Source organism: Benincasa hispida, chromosome 7, assembly GCF_027475165.1.
Source record: "Benincasa hispida cultivar pf3 chromosome 7, pf3_genome.v1.1, whole genome shotgun sequence".
Classification (NCBI taxonomy): Eukaryota; Viridiplantae; Streptophyta; class Magnoliopsida; order Cucurbitales; family Cucurbitaceae; genus Benincasa; species Benincasa hispida.
This window is the reverse complement of record NC_143484.1, coordinates 31,270,593-31,289,213: the sequence shown is the minus strand read 5'-3', so window position 1 is coordinate 31,289,213 and position 18,621 is coordinate 31,270,593. Positions and strand designations below refer to the sequence as shown.

The 18,621-nt window shown below is 36.3% G+C and overlaps 1 protein-coding gene across 3 annotated transcripts in view; it reads right to left on the bottom strand.

The window, feature by feature from the left end:
• The window catches only part of EMB2771 (E3 ubiquitin ligase), a 46,751-nt gene extending 40,924 nt beyond the window's left edge, over positions 1-5,827 (bottom strand). For all 3 annotated transcript variants that reach the window (XR_005482800.2, XR_005482799.2, XM_039036221.2), the window contains exons 1-8: positions 5,492-5,827; positions 5,253-5,316; positions 4,647-4,731; positions 3,544-3,830; positions 2,334-2,439; positions 2,088-2,248; positions 1,731-1,918; positions 1,567-1,636 (exon numbers count right to left, since the gene is read on the bottom strand). Coding sequence is in view for 1 of the 3 variants with exons in the window: in XM_039036221.2 (XP_038892149.1) it covers positions 1,567-1,636; positions 1,731-1,918; positions 2,088-2,248; positions 2,334-2,439; positions 3,544-3,830; positions 4,647-4,731; positions 5,253-5,316; positions 5,492-5,718 (1,188 nt within the window). In the remaining 2 variants the exon portion in view is untranslated. The remainder of the gene's footprint in view (positions 1-1,566; positions 1,637-1,730; positions 1,919-2,087; positions 2,249-2,333; positions 2,440-3,543; positions 3,831-4,646; positions 4,732-5,252; positions 5,317-5,491) is intronic.
• Between the last annotated feature and the right edge of the window lie 12,794 nt (positions 5,828-18,621).

Sequence of the window (18,621 nt, the reverse complement as noted above, 5' to 3'; positions counted from 1 at the left end):
GCTTAGGGAGGCAACTAAGCACCCCAAACGTGGCAAGAAGACAATTCCAACCTCTAGACACAAAATCACAATGTAAAAACAAATGGTCCACAAACTCCATCTCTTTAAGACAAAGAAGGCAGATGGAAGGGGAGACGGACCAATGAGAGAACTTCCTCTGAAGCTTATCGTGAGTATTTAGACTTCTATAGGCAAGGGACCAAAGGAAGATCTTCACTTTTTTAGGAATTTTTAATTTCCAAATAAGGTTGACCAATGGCAATTTAGTTTTCGAGACACCCATAGTCATTTTGAGGAAGGTGAACTTGGTAGAGAAGCTGCCCGAGGCTTCCAGATTCCAACGCAAACTGTCCCTAGTATCTCTTAGCACCCAATCGGTTAGCAACTGGGCAAGAGCAATGGAGCTACCCATCTCTCTGTTAAAAAGTCCTCCTTAACCCCAAATCCCATGCCTGATTCAAACTATTCCAACAATCCGCAATTACAGCATCCTTTTTAGTAGAAATAGTCCTTTTTAGTACTAAAAAACTAATATAAAGAAAGTTAAAATACCATTTTGGTCCCTATATTTTAGGTTTCATTCCATTTTAGTTTATGTGGTTTCAATAGATTTTAGATTTAGTCCTTCAAAGTTAATTTTTATGAAATTAGTTAAATAATAATAATAATAATGTTCATGCAAGAAAATGCATTAAAAATTAATAATAATTTTAATATATAAAAATACAATGTAAATATATTTCCAAAATTTATAAAGGTTGTGCTAATAGAAATTAAACTTTTTTCCAAAAAAAATCAACAATAAACTGACAACTAGTACAGTTTTAAGATTTACTAAAAGTACAAAGACCATAATTGGACATTTGAAAGTACAAGGACTAGAATGGAACAAAATCCAAAGCACATGAACAAAAATGGTATTTTTACCTGTAAAGACTAAATTAATATCATTATAAATTTATGCATTCAAAATTATCTTTATACAAATTTGTGCTTGAAGTTTTGAATCTGTCTACTATATATCGTGTGTTTAAAATTCTGTTCATGGGTACGAATTTAAGCCCCCGACTTAAAGTTCTAGATCCGCCACATTGATACTATCAATGTCTACATAATTTAAGATGTGCTCACTAGTCACAACAATGACATTCCTGCCTCCAACTTTCAGCCCACCCAAGAATTTTGTGATGCTCGTTTTAGCTAGAAGAAATTTCCAACATCTCTTGCCTGCCATTTTCCAATAGGCTATCTTAGTCTCAAAATAAAAAATGAACATGCGTGGAGATGGTGGTTGATGGCCTTCCTTCCTTGTATCAAAGGAAAGAAAAATATGCTTCCATCTTAGCAATGGAGAGATCCTAACATACAACAAAGCACGAGTAGGGATGAAGAAATTTTTCCAAAAATTTTCATTAAGAAAAAAAACACAGTAGATGCAACGCAAGTAGAATACAAATAAATAACCGAAAACATTGCTTCGACTAAATCAAAGGACATAATGGAAAGGAGAGAGGAGAGGGAAAATGTTCCAAACTATCCAGTATCATAAGCACTAGTAGAACTTACATAGAGAAAAAGATAATTGTCCGGGGCCAAAGCGATGACGTCTGAATAAGGTAGAAGGCCCACCATAACTCTGAAAAGGGAAGAAACATGAAGAATCTAATCTCCACATAGTGGTAATGCAAATTGTTACAGGAAAAATAAACAAAAAAGAGTAATTACTCTACCTTGGACGCGTTACACGCACAGATGCAGCTGCAACGGCAGATATGCTCCAACTGATGTCAGGTTTAATGTCGAAGGGAATCTCATTATTTATTTCAGCGCTTTGAAGCCTTATACAAAACAATTTCTTTTGTTCTTTATGAAGAAAACATATAATAGGAGAAGTGTCATCGTCAGTCGCCAAAAAGACCTAGTTGAGAATTTGCACAAAAAGTCAACGCAAGAAGGGATAACAAAATTATAAAAATGAAAGTATACACACATAGAGATCGAGCATTGAAATAAAAAAATATACACATATGGAGGCCATTATGTAAAATATGTTAACTAAGTAGAGAATGTACTAAGTTAATTAGTACCTTACAAGCAGCAGTCTGGGCACCCTTCCCTTGCCATATTCTTTGAAAAGATAAATATTTTGGTAATACACCATCAGGGACTGCATCTGATGAGCTAGTATTTTCCGTTACGTGGTTAGAATTCATGTAATGAGCAACCCATACAGAGTGCTGCATTTTTCCTACACATAAAATGACAATATACTGGTATACATAAGCACAGATATCTACAATTTGGAAGGAATAAACCATTTGAAACTAATAAACCTCTATTGTAAGATGCCATTAAAGGAATCTGATCACTTGTCCAAATTGTTCTTTCATCAAATTCCTTCATGATGTTCAATTTTCCTCTTTCCTCGATGTAAGCTGGCTGCAATAATCAATAAAGTTGATTAGGAAGCTGTTTTCTGGAACAGGAAACAACTTCAGTGATATTTAGAAAGTCATATTCTTTTAGGAGTTGGCAAAAAACCGCACAACAAGTAACCAACAATAAGAGTATGTATACCAAAAGTAATCACGTTGAAAGCTTACACAAAGAAACCCAGTATAATTACAAGATTTACTAGGAAACACACACTGAGAAGGAGCTTACAATTTAGCAGTATCTATCCTTCCCAAGTTGCCTTCCACGTTAGAAAACCTTCCTTTAAAAATTCTTTGGTTTCTATATCAAAACACCAAAATGGTTGTTTTAATGGCAATAATCCAGCCCTCTTGAGTGTAGGAGAGATTTTCCTTCGTATCTTTCTTAGTACTTTTTCCTCTATAATAAAACTCACATGCACTTTAATTTCCATAACTACCAGTCATCTTTGAAAATTTTCTCCTGTTAATATTTACTTTTCCAAGGGCTGAGTTTCACCCCCTAATGCGACCCTTCAAAATTCTCAGTTTCCACAAAATTTTCAAGTAAGCACACCTTTAGTGCTCTATTAGCCACCTACCCTTACCACTTGCACCAATTTCTTGATTTATAGCCACGTGTTGACATACTGATAATGGGAAGGACCCAAGCTAAATTGAATCCCATAACAAGAAGACCACTCATTTGACACTAAGATCCTATTCAAGCAAGATTGAGTTGGTTCACCATGCATGTTTGACCAAGTAGGTTTCCCATTAGTGAAAGAATTTTTTAAATGACCTAAGTTTTCTACGAAAAAAATTGAATTTCCTCATGCCTGGTACAAGTTAATCTTCTTGTAAATGAATAAATATTTTTTGCAAACATGATCACATACAATAAATTATTAAGAAATAATGATAAATAAGAGGAGATAGTAAACCCATGAATCCCTGGGAGTATAAGTCGACAAGTAACTTCAAATCTTGAAAATATAAACAATTATAATGTAAAAATTATAAAATAGCAAAAATAGAATAAAAATTAAAGAAAATCACCAAATGAGAGAAGAAAACCCTAATAATATAAATTTATTTCAAGTAGAAAAGGATAGCCATTGTAAGAGACCTGTGGTGATTCTAAAGGATCCTTCAGGATCAGATGTGTGGATACAGAACTTGTGTCACCTTTGAAAACATGTTCAAATGTACTAGTAAAACAAGCATTGCTTTGTGGACTATGTCCAGTATCTCTTCGAGCACGAGCTATATCACGTATGCCTACTAACGGGCTTGAGGATAAAAATGGAACATGAACAGGTGAATTTGTTTCAACTGCTTGTTCCATCAATAAACCAAATGGAAATGACCATATTGATGTAATGGTACGAGAAACAGGAATGGTTACAACTTCACCTGTCAAAAAAAGAAGGTAGCATCTCATTTTCATTGTCATTGAGATTTCACCTAGTAACTTTAGAGAGTGAAGAAAACCAATCAAATAAAAAAGAATGATAGGTTCCCACTTTATAACTTATTATATAGGAACACGGTGCCCTTATTATATAGGGACTGCCGGACTGGACTACCTACCATGCAGAAAGGGTGAAATTTTCTTCTTCCACGAGACATACAACGTTAGAACTGTTTTTTTCTAGGATCTAACTCTATGTTTGCTACATCAGTATTACAATTCCCGTGAGATTTTATCACTTGACTCTATAATTTTTTTAAAAAAATAAGGAAAAGAATAATTAAAGAAAGAACCGCTGTAAATTGACTTTCATTTTAACATTAAAAAAGGATAACAGGATAAAACAGGAACTTTCCAAACGAAAGAATGAGATCCAATAAAAGTTGCATAGAATATCCAATCTTGGCGTGAACAAATACAACTAGCATGTAAGGTGACAGAAGAATTTTAGCTCAATGCCAAGGACTCTTGTTGAACCTAAAAAAACCGTCACACACAATACAAGAAGCACTTTTAAGTACAAGGATGTCGAGTTGAATATTGATGCACCCATAATTTTGTCATCGTTCTTGAATTCCATTCAAACCATATATTATGTTGCCATAAAAATGCAGCAAAGTTATAAACACTTATAATCAATAAATGCGTGTGTGTGTATAGTTTTTCTTTTTTAGATAAGATATAAAAAGAAATGCTCAAGGATACATCAAAAACTTAAGCAACATTCATCGTATTTGGATGTCTCTTGGTCTTTTCACCTGAAGTATTGTAAATAGTTAAAGAAGCAGTTTGCAGGACACAAAGAAGAGCTTCAGTCAAATCCCCCAAACGACACCAGCAAACCTAATATTTTGAGCAAAAAATTAGAGAAGTGGTGTGAAGAAAATTAAGCATTTATAAGAGGTATAAAATCAGGCAGCTAGGAAATTTGGCTTAGATCATTGCCTCACTATTATATTACATCAGAAGAAAACGTGTGACACTGTCGTCAGTTCCAAGAAATATATTTAAGTATTAGCACAAAATGTTGAACCTGTTGCCTTAAAGTACAACCATGAAGGTAAAGTAAAGGCCCTTGTCTTAGAAACATGACCTCATAAGAACTGATCCCACAGCAAGCAGGAGAATGAAGGAGAAGATGAAGGAGAAGAGAGAGGGAAGAAACTCAAGGCACCAAAAATGAAAATCTAATCCCGTTCAAAATTGTATCTTGAGAAAAGGAATGGAGAAGACAGAGTATGTCAGGAACGTCCAAGAATAGCAAATTTGAGAGGGAATAAAATCAATGCCCAGTAGAAAATCTGTATTAGATTTCAAGAGTAGGGAGAAACAGAGAACCAAAAAAACAAAACAAAAAGAATTACCTTGATAATTGGCGACGGTAAAGTAAACCTCTTAAACACTCTCGCACCAGTAGACCAAATGATTCTGCCATGAACAAGAACCAAAAATGAAGAAACAATAACGAACAGTATTTCATCAGAACTTCAACATAAGACAGCTAGTCAAACAAATATCATTCACGAAAGCAACAAATTCAGCATTCTACATTTCCACTGCAATTCGCCAGGAACTAAACTGTGAATAGAAGTAAAAAATTTACCGGTTTCCTCTAATAAACAGCTCGTGATCACTTTGATTGCTGGTGGAAAGGCAGGAAGCAATGGTACCGTCAGTTTCATCGCGCTCCCGAGCAATCTCTGGATCAAAAAGGAAGTAATCGTAGTGATTAGGAACGCTGTGGGCGGGCTTTCCGTCAAGGGCTTCGGCGATGAGACCAAAGGGCTTGAAGTTGCCAAGCACCGTCAGCTGGCGAACGCCCGGCGACATTTCCTTGTGGAGCTTCGTTGAGAGCAACAATGGCCGCTAGAGTGGAGTGTCGTCTTCTCTCCCGCGTTCTGGAAAATTTGTTTTCGTTTCCCTAAATTTTGATTTTGGTTTTTAATATGTTCTAAAACGTTACAATTTTATCACCAAATTTTTACTTTTAAATTTAATTTAGTCCTTTTTAACTTCTACACTATTATACTTCTATCCCTCACAAAATTTATATTTTGACCTATAAATTTTAAATGTTATATTTTTACTAAATATCTATGCTTAAAAAATCTTCTAAATATCTTTTTAAGGGCGTGTTTGACACTAGATAAAAGTAGAGATTGTCTGTATTGAGTTGTTAATTATTATCTGCATTTGGATGCAAAGTTGAGTTGGGGTTTCTGGTACTATTTTTGTAAATAAAATTGATTTTGCCTTTTTTTTTTCTTTTTTTATTATTATTAATTTTAATTTTCAACTATACATATATTTTTCTAATTTTTCTAAGATAAAAACAAAAAAAACTTTCAATTCTTTTCCATTCACAATACATAAGAAATTCTCTACAAAGTATTCATATACAGAATACAAAATTTTGAATTCAATTTTTTAAACACTCAAATAGAAATTATTATTCCATTCTAAAACCCAAATTAATCATTAATTATCATAAAAATTAAAAAAAAAATAAAGGGTTAGTGCCATCAAATGAAACTATTGACATAATCTTACAATTTAAATCATAAAACCAACTATTAGATAGTCTTTTTCTACCAATTTGTGGAATATGAATTTATCTTTTTCTAAAACCAATGAAATGATATTAGAAATATTGATGTCTATTTTTTCTACTATTATGTTGCATTAGTGTACAAACCATTAAAAAAAAAAAAAAAAACTTGAGCCATAATTTTAAATTCCCCTATTTCATTAGAATTATGTAATATTTGAAAACAAAGAGATGAGTTGTTTAAAAACATATCGTTGAACTTTTGTTTAGTGAAACAATAATAGGACGTCGTGTGTAATATTTTTTAGATATAAGAAAAAAAATGAAATAGAAGAAGAATAATTAGATCTAAAAGAACAGTCATAGAAAGAAAATAAAAAAAGAGAAAAGAGTTGAGAAAGAAAAGGGAAAATAAAACTCATACGAGCAAGACAAAGAAAGAAGAGAGAAAATAAGAAAAACGAACCCGACGGCGAAAGAAGAGAGAAGATGAAATGAGGGGAGTAAATGTAAAGAGAGCACGAGAAAGAGAGAAACGACAAAGTAATTGAGGGAGTTGGGAGAGTGATGAAAATGCATGGGAAAAACGGTGAGAGTGAGAGTGATAAAATGTGGGTAATTAAACCCACCGTCTTATTTTTATCAGTGGTTGTCAAAGTTGGGCACATGAAGGTAGTACACAGAGTATGTCACCAAAGTTGCTTGTGCAAAGGTAGTTGTTGGAGTTAGTAGCCCGAGTTGTCATCAGAGGTGGTTGGTGGAGCCCAGAGTTCTTCGTCGAAGTTGGTCGTGCGAATGTGAAAGTCAGAGTTTTTTTGTATCAAGGTGGTTATCAGAATTGGTTGCCGGTGTGTCATCGGAGGTGGTTGTCGGAGCTCGGAGTTAGTCGCCGGAGTTGGCCACCCGAAAGTGGTCATCAGAGTGTGGTAGCGATAATCGCCAACAGAGACCAAGGGGTGGAACCATTAAAAACATTGGAGGGAGAGAGAATTGGGGTGAATTGGTAAAATAACCAACTCAACCCCACCAACATTTAAAGTTGGTTGTCAAATATTGAGTTGGTTAAAAAATACCAACTCAACCCAACTTTTCTTGGTTGTCAAACACCCCCTAAGTGCTTAGGTCTATAAATTGATTTAAAATAATTATATTATTATAAATATTACAATAATAGATGCCCATTAGATGGGCATGTTTAGCGTCTATGTCATACCCTCATTTCCCAAAGTGATGTCCATGTAGTATTTAGTGGATTTTGAAAGACATACATTGGGCAAAATCCATTAAAATTGGAAAAGCGGGAGATTTTAGAGAAATTTCTTATTTCATATTTTGTTATTTTATTTTATTTATATATTATATTTTATTTATTTTAATATCTCTTTATTTTATTATATATTATTATTATATTATATTTTCTTTATATCTATGTTCTCGTTGTGCACCTCAAATTTACAATACGTTATCAGCACGAGCTCCTATCATTTTCCTTGCTAAAGGTATGTCCTAACGGTATGTTGGTCTTTCTCTCTATTCGTTATAATTAATAAATTAAATGTTGTTTTACATATATTTGATATATATTAGATCTCTAATATAAATATAATATTTTGTAATAATGGTACTGTGAAAATATTACAAAACTAGAATTTGTAGCATTTGATATTAATGGTAATATTATTTTGAAGGAAATCGGACATGAGGATTTCCATGAGTAGCGAAAGGATCGTTTCAAATTTCAATTATATATGAACAACCACAATTATAGTACACAAACGAAAACAAAAGGCTATGCGCAAAACCGAAATTACAACATGCTCTACTAAACGATCAGGGGATATAATTAACATACCTTTGAAGATTCATCTTCAACACCCTTGATCACGAACGCTCGAACAAACAGCAAGACTGTAACTCGAATGCTCGAACATTTCGACCGCTACACTACACGATCACAGTGATCTCGAACACAACGTTCACCCAAATCACGTACACAGCGAACGCCACCAATGGCCTCCACAGAACCTCGACTATGTCGAGTTGAGTATGACACCACGAAAAAGGTTACCTTGATATTCTTGGTGTGAGAATCCAGAGTGTGGGCTCTGTGTGGCCTTGGTTAGAGGATGAGACCGGAGGAGAACAATCGTGTAAACGATTGAGCAAGTGGGAGATATCAAAGCCTATCGTATAGGACGATGCCCAATCGCTTATCAAAACCTATTCGATCGTTTAGCTCATCAGCTAGCTGAGTGTCTATCATGTAGAAACACTCTATGATCGTCTAGTCTCTCCAAGCTGTCGTTTAGTAAATCATATTTACCTGACAACCTTTCCGTGAATAATTTTCGAGAGTGGAAATTTCAAATCAACATTACTTAATTAGAAAAACATTTTTCCTTTTATCTCACAGTTATCATGAAACCACCAATAACCTCTCACTCCATTGGTTATTAGAGAAAAAAAGATAATTATCCAATAATTAATATTATTATAAATATAAATAATAACCAACTTATCATACTATATTTATAACCTATAGTTTTAATATTTCATCTCATGAAACATACAAACTATAGCTATTTTTCTATTTCATGGCACTTAATGTAAATCTCATTTACATTAACCTTCCACTAGATGTATCTCATACACCACACCGATCATATCATATATAATCGAATTACCTTTTATCAAATTGAACATTTCAAATCAACACTAAGAACTGATTCTCAACTTGAATCCATTGAGTTACCAAGGGTACGTGAATAAGTGACTAAACTCTTTAGTCACGGGATCCACCATCCGTTAACTACCATACACTCCACTAAAGACCAACAGTCGAACTCTCCTTACTACAGATATATTATGAGTCCATCTTAACCAATCAACAGTGCGATAACCCTTCACAGATCGCTCGTAAGTTCAGCTCTGCCAATAACCGTTATGCCCCTGTAGTTACATCTAACTCCTTAAGTACCATTGGTCCCTCTAATGAACATAAGTCATAGTCCTACTATGACTGAGTCCTCTCTTCCAAAGAGAAGCTATGGCCACTATGTTCAAGCCTCAGAATCAGCCCTTAAGGGAGTAATCTATCTACTTACCCCTGCTTTAGGGAAGAAGTGAATTTCATCTTGTGTAACGGAGTTCCCAGCTCCCAAATCAGACAAATCCCCAAAAAGGTAGGCACGTTGAGTTGGCAATTTGGCCACTCTCACCCATACTAATCAAAGGACCGCCCTTAAAGGTAGAAGTTCCCAAAACACTCAGGATTGAGGTCATGTCACCTATGGTCGTTTAGGTGAGTTGTAAGTCTCCAATATCAACAACGTTATATATAGAGACGAATCATCTCGTGGTCCGATCTTATACAAAATCTTTGTATAGGACACCTCCGCTCGCATGTTTCTACATGAATGGTCAGGATCTACCATCTGTAGTAGTTTACAACACTTGTAAACCTCTACAAAATGGACCGTATCTGTAGTGTCACTAGGATCAAGTATCCACCTTAATCCTTATACCACATACCTATTTAGGTTATCACTTAAGGCATGATCTACTTGTGTATCTCATATACATGCTTAAGTTTATATATGATAACCATGGAGCTTTGTTTATTGGATATGTGTAAATGTCAGAATGAAATAACTCTTATTTTATTCATAAACAACGTGTATAATTATAAACAACGAGACTCTAGGAGAATTAGGACACCAATCCCAACAATCTCCCACTTGTTCTAATGCCTTGGGAGACTAATGTACAACACAAGAAAAAATACCTGTACAATATGTAATAAACTAGGGCATACTCCAGTATCATTTCCCATTTGCCCTAGACAAGATGCCGCATGTCCTGCAGACCCAAACTCTTCAGGTGACCTCGAACATGTTAGTCGTGAGAGCCTTTATAAAAAAATCAGTAACGTTGCGCTCCGATGCAATCTTCGTGACTATCACATCACCATGATGCATAATCTCTCTGATCAATTGGTTTTTCCGCTCTATATGCTTGCCCAGACGATGACTCTGAGGCTCCTTCGAATTTGCCACAATCCTGCTGTAATCACAATAGAGAGTGATAGGCAAATCCATATTTGAAACAACTTCCAAATTTGTAAGGAATTTCCTCAGCCAAACAGCCTCCTTAGTTGCTTCACAAGCAGCTACATATTCGGCTTCCATAATGGAGTCTGCGATGCATTCTTGTTTGATGCTTTGCCACACTACAGCCCCTCCATTCAGAGTGAACACTGACCTTAATGTCAATTTGCGAGAATCTCTATCAATCTGAAAGTCAGAGTCCGTGTATCTTGTAAGGATCAGATCCTTATCTCCATACACGAGCATGTAGTCCCTCATTCTCCAAAGATACTTGAGGATCATCTTAACCGTCATCCAGTGATCAAATCCTAGATTGGACTGATATCGATTGACAATCCCTACTGCATAGCAAATGTGGGGTCTTACATACATTAAGCTTCCAACAGCTGAAGCATAGGGAATCTGTCTCATCTCCTCAACCTCTTGAGGTGTCTTAGGACATTGATCCTTAGACAAAACGATTCCATGCCTGAAGGGTAACAAACCCCTCTTGGAATCTTGCATCCTGTACCTGATCAACATTTGATCGATGTACGATGCCTAAGACAAGGCTAACCTCTTGTTCATACGATCTTGAATGATCTAGATCCTTAGAACATACTGTGCCTCACCCAAATCTTGCATTTGGAACTGAGCAGCTAGCCAATTCTTAATGTTAGTCAGATACCCTACATCATTCCTAATGAATAGGATATCATCCACATACAATACCAAGAAAGCTACTGAGTTGTTGTTGATCTTCTTGTATACACAAGGCTCATCAATGTTCTGATCAAAGCCAAATGACTTGACCGTAGTGTCAAATCTAATGTTTCATGATCTAGATGCTTATTTCAGCCCATAAATGGATCTATTAAGCTTGCAAACTTTTTGCTCTTGATCTGGAACTACGAACCAGCCTTTGGTTGAGTCATATAGATGGTCTCCTCAAGATTACCATTAAGAAAGGTAGTCTTGACGTCCATTTTCCATATCTCATAATCATAAAATGTGGCTATGAACAGGAGTATCCTGATAGGCTTGAGCATGACAACAGGTGAGAAAGTTTCCTCATAGTCAACTCCCTCGACCTGGGTATAACCTTTTATCAAGAGTCTATCCTTAAAGTTTTACACCTTTCCATCCACACCTCTCTTTCACTTATAGATCCACTTACACCCTATAGGTCTTACCCCATCAGGCGGATCCACAAGCTCCCAGACGTTATTGAAGTACATAGACTCCATCTCCTAGTTCATGACTTTAATTCATTCATCTTTGTCAACATCCTACATTGGTTTCTTAACAGACAATGGATCCTCGACCTCATCATTAGAAATGACATTTCTAGGCTTCAGTCAAACCTATGTAGCGATCCAGTGGATTCATAACCCTTCCACTACGTCAAGGCAGTCTCAACTTTTGAGCTGGTTGACCAGATGCACCGACCTCAACAACTATTGTTGATCTATCAGCCTGTTCAACAACTTTTGTTGAACCCTCAACAGTCCCAGTCTCACTAGAAATCTCACGTAAAATAAGCTTACTTCGTGGCTTTTGATCCCTCATGTGGTCTTCTTCCAAGAAGATAACATTTGTAGAAACAAACACTTTGTTCTCGCTTGGATCATAGAAGTACCCATCTCTCATTTCCTTGGGGTAGCCTATAAAGAGGTAAGCTTTCGAATGCGGTTCCAACTTCTTCGGGTTAGTCACAAGCACATGTGTCGGACACCCCCAAATCCTGAAGTGGCGAAAACTACTTTTACGGCCTTTCCACAACTCAAAAGGTGTTTCAAAAACACTTTTCGAGGGAACATTATTCAGGATGTAACATGCAGTCTCCACTGCAACACCCCAAAACGAGTTTAAAAGATGAGCACAACTCATCATAGACCGAGCCATGTCCAACAAGGTTTTATTTCTCCTTTCTGACACACCATTTTGCTGAGGTGTACCTAAGGCCGAGAGTTGGGACGCAATCCCATGTTCTATCATATAGTTCTGGAACTGGATGTCCATATACTCTCTACCACGATTAGATCGTAGTGTTTTTATCTTTTTACCTAACAAGCTTTCAACTTCATCCTTATACTTCTTAAACTTGTTAAGGGCTTCACTTATGTTGAATTAGGTAGAGATACCCGTATCTTGAATAATCATCTATGAAAAAGATGAAATATTCATATCCATCTCAAGCCCTAACACTCATTGGACCACAAAGGTCAGAATGTACAAGCTCCAAGACTTTCTTGGCTCTGTAACTTTTTCCAGTAAAAGGTCGTTTGGTCATCTTACCTTTAAGGCATGATTCATACATCGACAAAGAGTTTTCTTCTAAACTCTTTAGAAGTCCACTTTTCACCAATTGCTCATTCCTATTGAGGTTGATATGACCTTACCTTAGATGCCAAATATGGGTGTTTTCCTTAGGAGAAACCTTTGGTCTTTTAGTTGTGGTCGTTGTACTGAACATTTCAGTATTAAACAAGGCTTTTATGACTAACGGTCTTAGTACATACAATCTATTGAACCAAAACCAATCTCCATTCCATTATTGAAAATAAACACTTTATTCTCAAAAAAGAAGACAATATACCCTTGTTCAATGAGACAAGAAACTGAGATTAAGTTCCTCTTGATATGAGGAACTACGAAAACATTATGCAATAATAGATAACATTTCTTGTCCAAAAATAACTTCAGTCTGCCTACAGCAACAGCTGAAAGAACCTCACCAATACCAACTCGAAGAGTCATTTCTCCCTATGGCAACGTTTGTCAGGAACCAAATCCTTGGTAAGAGGAACTGACATGGTTGGTATCACCCGAATCAAGGATCTAGACAGAATCATCATTATCTACTAAACACGTCTCCAAGACCAATAAATCAGTTTTACTGTCTTTAGACATCCTTCTCTTTTGAAGAGTAATGGGAGTTGTATCAAAACCTAAATAGGCTTCAAGTTGCATGTTAGATAACACGTTTCTTCTATAAACCTCAACAGAGTCAGCAACAATTGCTTCCTCTTCATGGAGTTTAACTTGGGAACTGACACTAGTGGTTTTGTCATCCATCCCTTTGTGCTGGAAAAGTAAGAACTAACATTTAAACAAATTTTACAACGAGGCCATGATCTCGCATGCAATGACCATGTTCTCAACCATTTTGGCCAAAACATCATGTATGCTAGCCAAAATGTGAAGTCTGGCCAATGAATTAGCCTTCATCCACACCTCATATGCATTGCCAACACTTCACGGTGCATCAAGAGTCGGGAGTTGAGGACACTCCTCAACCATGACAAATTCGAGGTCGTTTACCACGAAATACATTTTACAAGACTCTTTCCACTATATGTATTCGATCAAATTAAAGGCTTTAAACGGAAATATAAACAAACACATTGACCTATGTTAAGTTTTAAGCAAATACCCGTTGAAAAACATACAACATCCAATAAGGTTTAGCAAAACTAACATGAACCTCGTATGACATCTAGTTTTGCAATGACGCTTCAAAGGTTTAGGACAAAAGTCGCTGAAGAAGGTCAATTATCCCTCCTCTGAATTGAGAAGTTCTCAACCAGTCATTAATACCAAAACAACTCTTGCTTCTATAACGACTAACCATCATTAATTTGATCAATAGATCATTAACTTACTTAACAATCTCCAGTAAGTGTGATCCGCCATATTAGGCCCTAGAGATCCGCCCCAAGCAGCCAATTCGAAAGGAAAAAGTCTGATTGGGTCAAAACCTAAGGGGACCCTATCCATTTCTAGAGTTCACCTTGATCTTGACCAACTGCACAAAACCCATCCGAAGGGGGACGTACCTAAGATGCCATGAGGGAGTACAGAATGATCTCACGATGTGAACTAATGACAAAGACTGTAGGACGTGTTGACACACACCCTTCACCCACTTACTATAAACACTATCTCCGTCCACCTTGATATTGACTCATGCAAACACCATTTGAAGGGGGATGCTCCCAGGGCACCACGAGGCCAAGCATGAATCACACGGTGTGAACATTCAGGGAGAAACGTAAGTAGAATCATTGACATATCAAATACATCTCTTCCTCTCACTAAGTACTTTATAACCTAGGGTTTAGTTTACTTAGGAAAAACACGACTAATAATTTTAACTAAATCACTTTTTAGGTTTGCCCAAGAGTAACTTTTACCTTGGATAGTTGAAACAAATTTTGATCATTATCCATTAAACTCTTCAACGAAGTCTTTGACCAATTTTCGCATGATTGTAGAAAATCTATCTAATTCACTTTTTCAGTAGGTTCCCAGGTAGGGGTGTTCTGTTTTCGTCAGCTTAAAAACCCCAGTCTAGACATAACCCGCCTTAGACAAAAGATCCCATAGATTTAATACAATTTTAATCTTTTATGCCAATCAATTTATTCCTATTAAACCGATTTTAAAAGATTAATCTAGGTTGCTAATTCCATTACAACCTGTGAACTTAGGTCTATCTCAATCCAATTTTAAAACCCTTTTAGAACATGAGATCACCCTAAGTCCGCATGCAACTCTTTCTTATTGATTTTAGTTCTAATTTCCTTTATAACACTTATAACGAAAACAACCAAAACCACAACGCAAAGCTAACACAAACAAGACATTCATAACGTTTATAAACAACCTAAGTATCATGCTCCATAAATTGTTCATTCATTGCTATTTATTTTATATAACACTTGTACAAACAAGCAATGAATCAAGCAAAACATGCTTCCATTCACCCTTATACTATAACGCTTATTATATAAAGACGATGCATGAATATGCTCACTGCATGCCAAAAATATAACTCTTATATTTCATGATGCATGCGTATGCTTTCATATAATTTCTTCATGCAATATTATAACACTTATAATACATGATGCATGAATAAGTGCACAACCTAAGGTGGGTTTCAAACTATATTCAAACACTTTTCCATATAAACACCATACATCATATGTATAATAAACAAATGTTGATGAACCAGGTAAAATTGCCTCAAATCCTCAAAAGTAAAGCTAACTATTACAAAACAAGGAGTCTCCGATTCAAACAATCGAACCAGGTCTTAAACCGTCCGGGCGAAGCAATGCGTCTCCACTGATCATGTACCATACTCCCCGCGACTGTCTACATGAAAGAACAAACGTTTTGCTCTATTACTTACCTACACTTCCAGAGCTAAATGATAGTTTAGCAATGATCGTGTACCTTTTACTATGCAATGAAGCATGAGGTACGCGATCGTGCAGCGCGCTCCGCATAACACAAGCCTTATACGATCGATTAAATGACGACTATGCGATGAAGCAAGATCGTCCTAACAATCGCTGAGCGAGCACCTTTGAATCGTATACCACGTGATCGTGTAGTCAGTAGCTATGCGATGAGCATGTTCACTACACGATCGTTTAGCGCACACCTTATTTTAAACGATAAGCATCATATGCTCCCACTACGATCGTCTACCTCTAGTGTCTACACAATCGGGCAACCAACGCTACACGATAAAGTAAACGATTTACCTCATCGTTTAGCATTAGCTAAATGATCATTTAGTAAATACTACACGATCGTATCGAAAAATATACACAATCGTTTAGATAAATCCCAACGATCGTTTACCTTCTTTTTCGCTGAGAATCGCATCTTCATGCTTTGAAACTTCATCACGAACGATTCGACTAACTCAAACACTTTGAACTACATAATCGATTGCAGGTTAATTATGCCCAAAAACACATGGGCCCTTAAAATTAACACTTCGTAATTTAAAGAAAGCTTTAAACAGAGGCAATTAGACCCGTAAACATTCATCAACGCCATCCACAAATGCATTTAACCATTAAACATAATGCAGAAAACCCACAACGACTGTAAAAGAAGTTCAAAACATAAGTGAAATTTGGAAATCAGAACAATCTGACTCTAATACCAATTGAAGGAAATCAGACATGAGGATTTCCATGAGCAGCGGAAGGTTCGTTCCAAATTTCATTTGTATATGAACAACAAACAAAACAGTACACAAACGAAAACAACAAGCTATGCGCAAAACCGAAATTATAGCATGCTCTACTAAACTGAAGGAACTCTTTACGAAAAGCATCCATGAGCACGTTCAGATCTTTCCGATTTCATTATGACTGAAATACAACACAAACATTCTAATAGACAGTTATGCAATTTACACTAATTAACGACATGCTTTGATAAATAAATAAAAAAAATATTGAGTTCACATACCAGTTGAAGACTCTCTTCAATTTCGATCTCAATGCAGCGGAAGCAACCTCTACGTTCTCTATCGCCCAGCAAAACAGTCGGCTATGACATCACGATCGTTCACACGAACGGTAGCAACATGAACAAGCACGAGCAAGGAAGAATGGGGATGACACCACCACTTGGAGACCTTGGTATTCTCAGAGTGAGGATTCAAAGCGTGGTCTTTGTTGAATTTGGTAGAGGTTGGAGGAATGGGCTGATCATGTAGACGATAAGCAAGTGGGAGAGAAAGCTATCGTATAGCGGGGATGCTCATCGTTTAGATAATCTAGTAATAGGTAAACGATCGTTTAGAAAATGCGGCATGCTAGGCAATCGTTTAGAGAAAAGCATGCGATCATTTAGACACGGGTGTGCTATCATTTAAGTAATGAAGCTCTATCGTATAGGCTCTCGCTAAGCGATCAAGACGTTTTCACACCGATTGCGATTTTTTCGAACCCTTTGCAAAATGAAAAAAAAAAATCATTTTATTCTTCAGTTACAATAACCGAATATGGATTCTCCCACTAACGCACGATTGAGGAGATATTTCCAGCCAATTATCAGATAATTAATAAATGAATATAATCATATTATATTCTTACCCTATAGTTTAATATCATATATCTACTATAGTAATTTCTCCTCCATTTTTAAATCATATTTATATCTAAATTTCTCCAAAAAATGTATCTCATACATTTAGTCAATTATATCATATATAATTAATCAGTTCAATTATATAATCGAACTCCCTCTTTTCAATTTAGACATTTCAAACTGACCCAAAAACTGATTCTCGACTTTATCCAAGCTACCTAGGGGACCTGATGGACCTGTGGCTCGAAGCTTCAACGGTACGTGAATAGCTGACTAAATCCTTTAGCCACGAGATCCACCATCCATTAACTGTTAGGCATGCCACTAAAGACCAACAATTGAACTCTTCTTACCACAAATATATTTCTGTGTCCATCGGATATAACCAATCATGAGTACGATGACCCTTCACAAATGCTCGTAAGTACAGTTGGGCCAATTTACCATTTTGTCCCTGTAGTTACATCTCACTCCTTAAGTACCATTGATTCCTCTAATGAACAATACAACATAGTCCAACTATGTGTGAACACCTCTCGGGTCAAGAGAAGGTGTGTGGCACCACATCGTTTAAGTCCTGGAATCAGCCCTTAAGGGAGCTATCTATCTACTTGCCCCTACTTCAGGGAAGAAGTGAATTCCATATTGTGTATCTGAGTTCCCAGCTCCCAAATCAGAAGAATCCCTAAAATGGTAGGTTTGAATTGGCAACTTTGCCACTCGCACCCATACAAATCAAAGGATCACCTTTAATGGTAGGAGTTCATAACTCACTCAGGATTGAGGTCATGTTACCTATGGTCATCCTAGTGAAGTGAAGTCTCTATCATGAATAGGATTATATAACGAGGCGTTAACACATCGTGGTTAGGTCTTATATAAACTCTTTGTATAGGACACCTCCATTCGCATGTCCCCTACACGAATGATCAGGATCAGACCATCTGTGACAAATCACAACACTTGTGACCATTCAACAAAGCGAGCCGCATCCGTAGCGTTACTAGGATAAGGTTTCCCCTCATATATTAATATACTACAGATCATTTTGGTTATCACTTAAGACATGATCCACTTATATGTCACCACACATGCTTAAGTTACATACAGATAACCAGAGATTTTATGTTTATTGGTTTGTGGCAAAGCAAATAAAACATACAATTGAGCAAAATCAAAATGTGAAGTAAAATATCA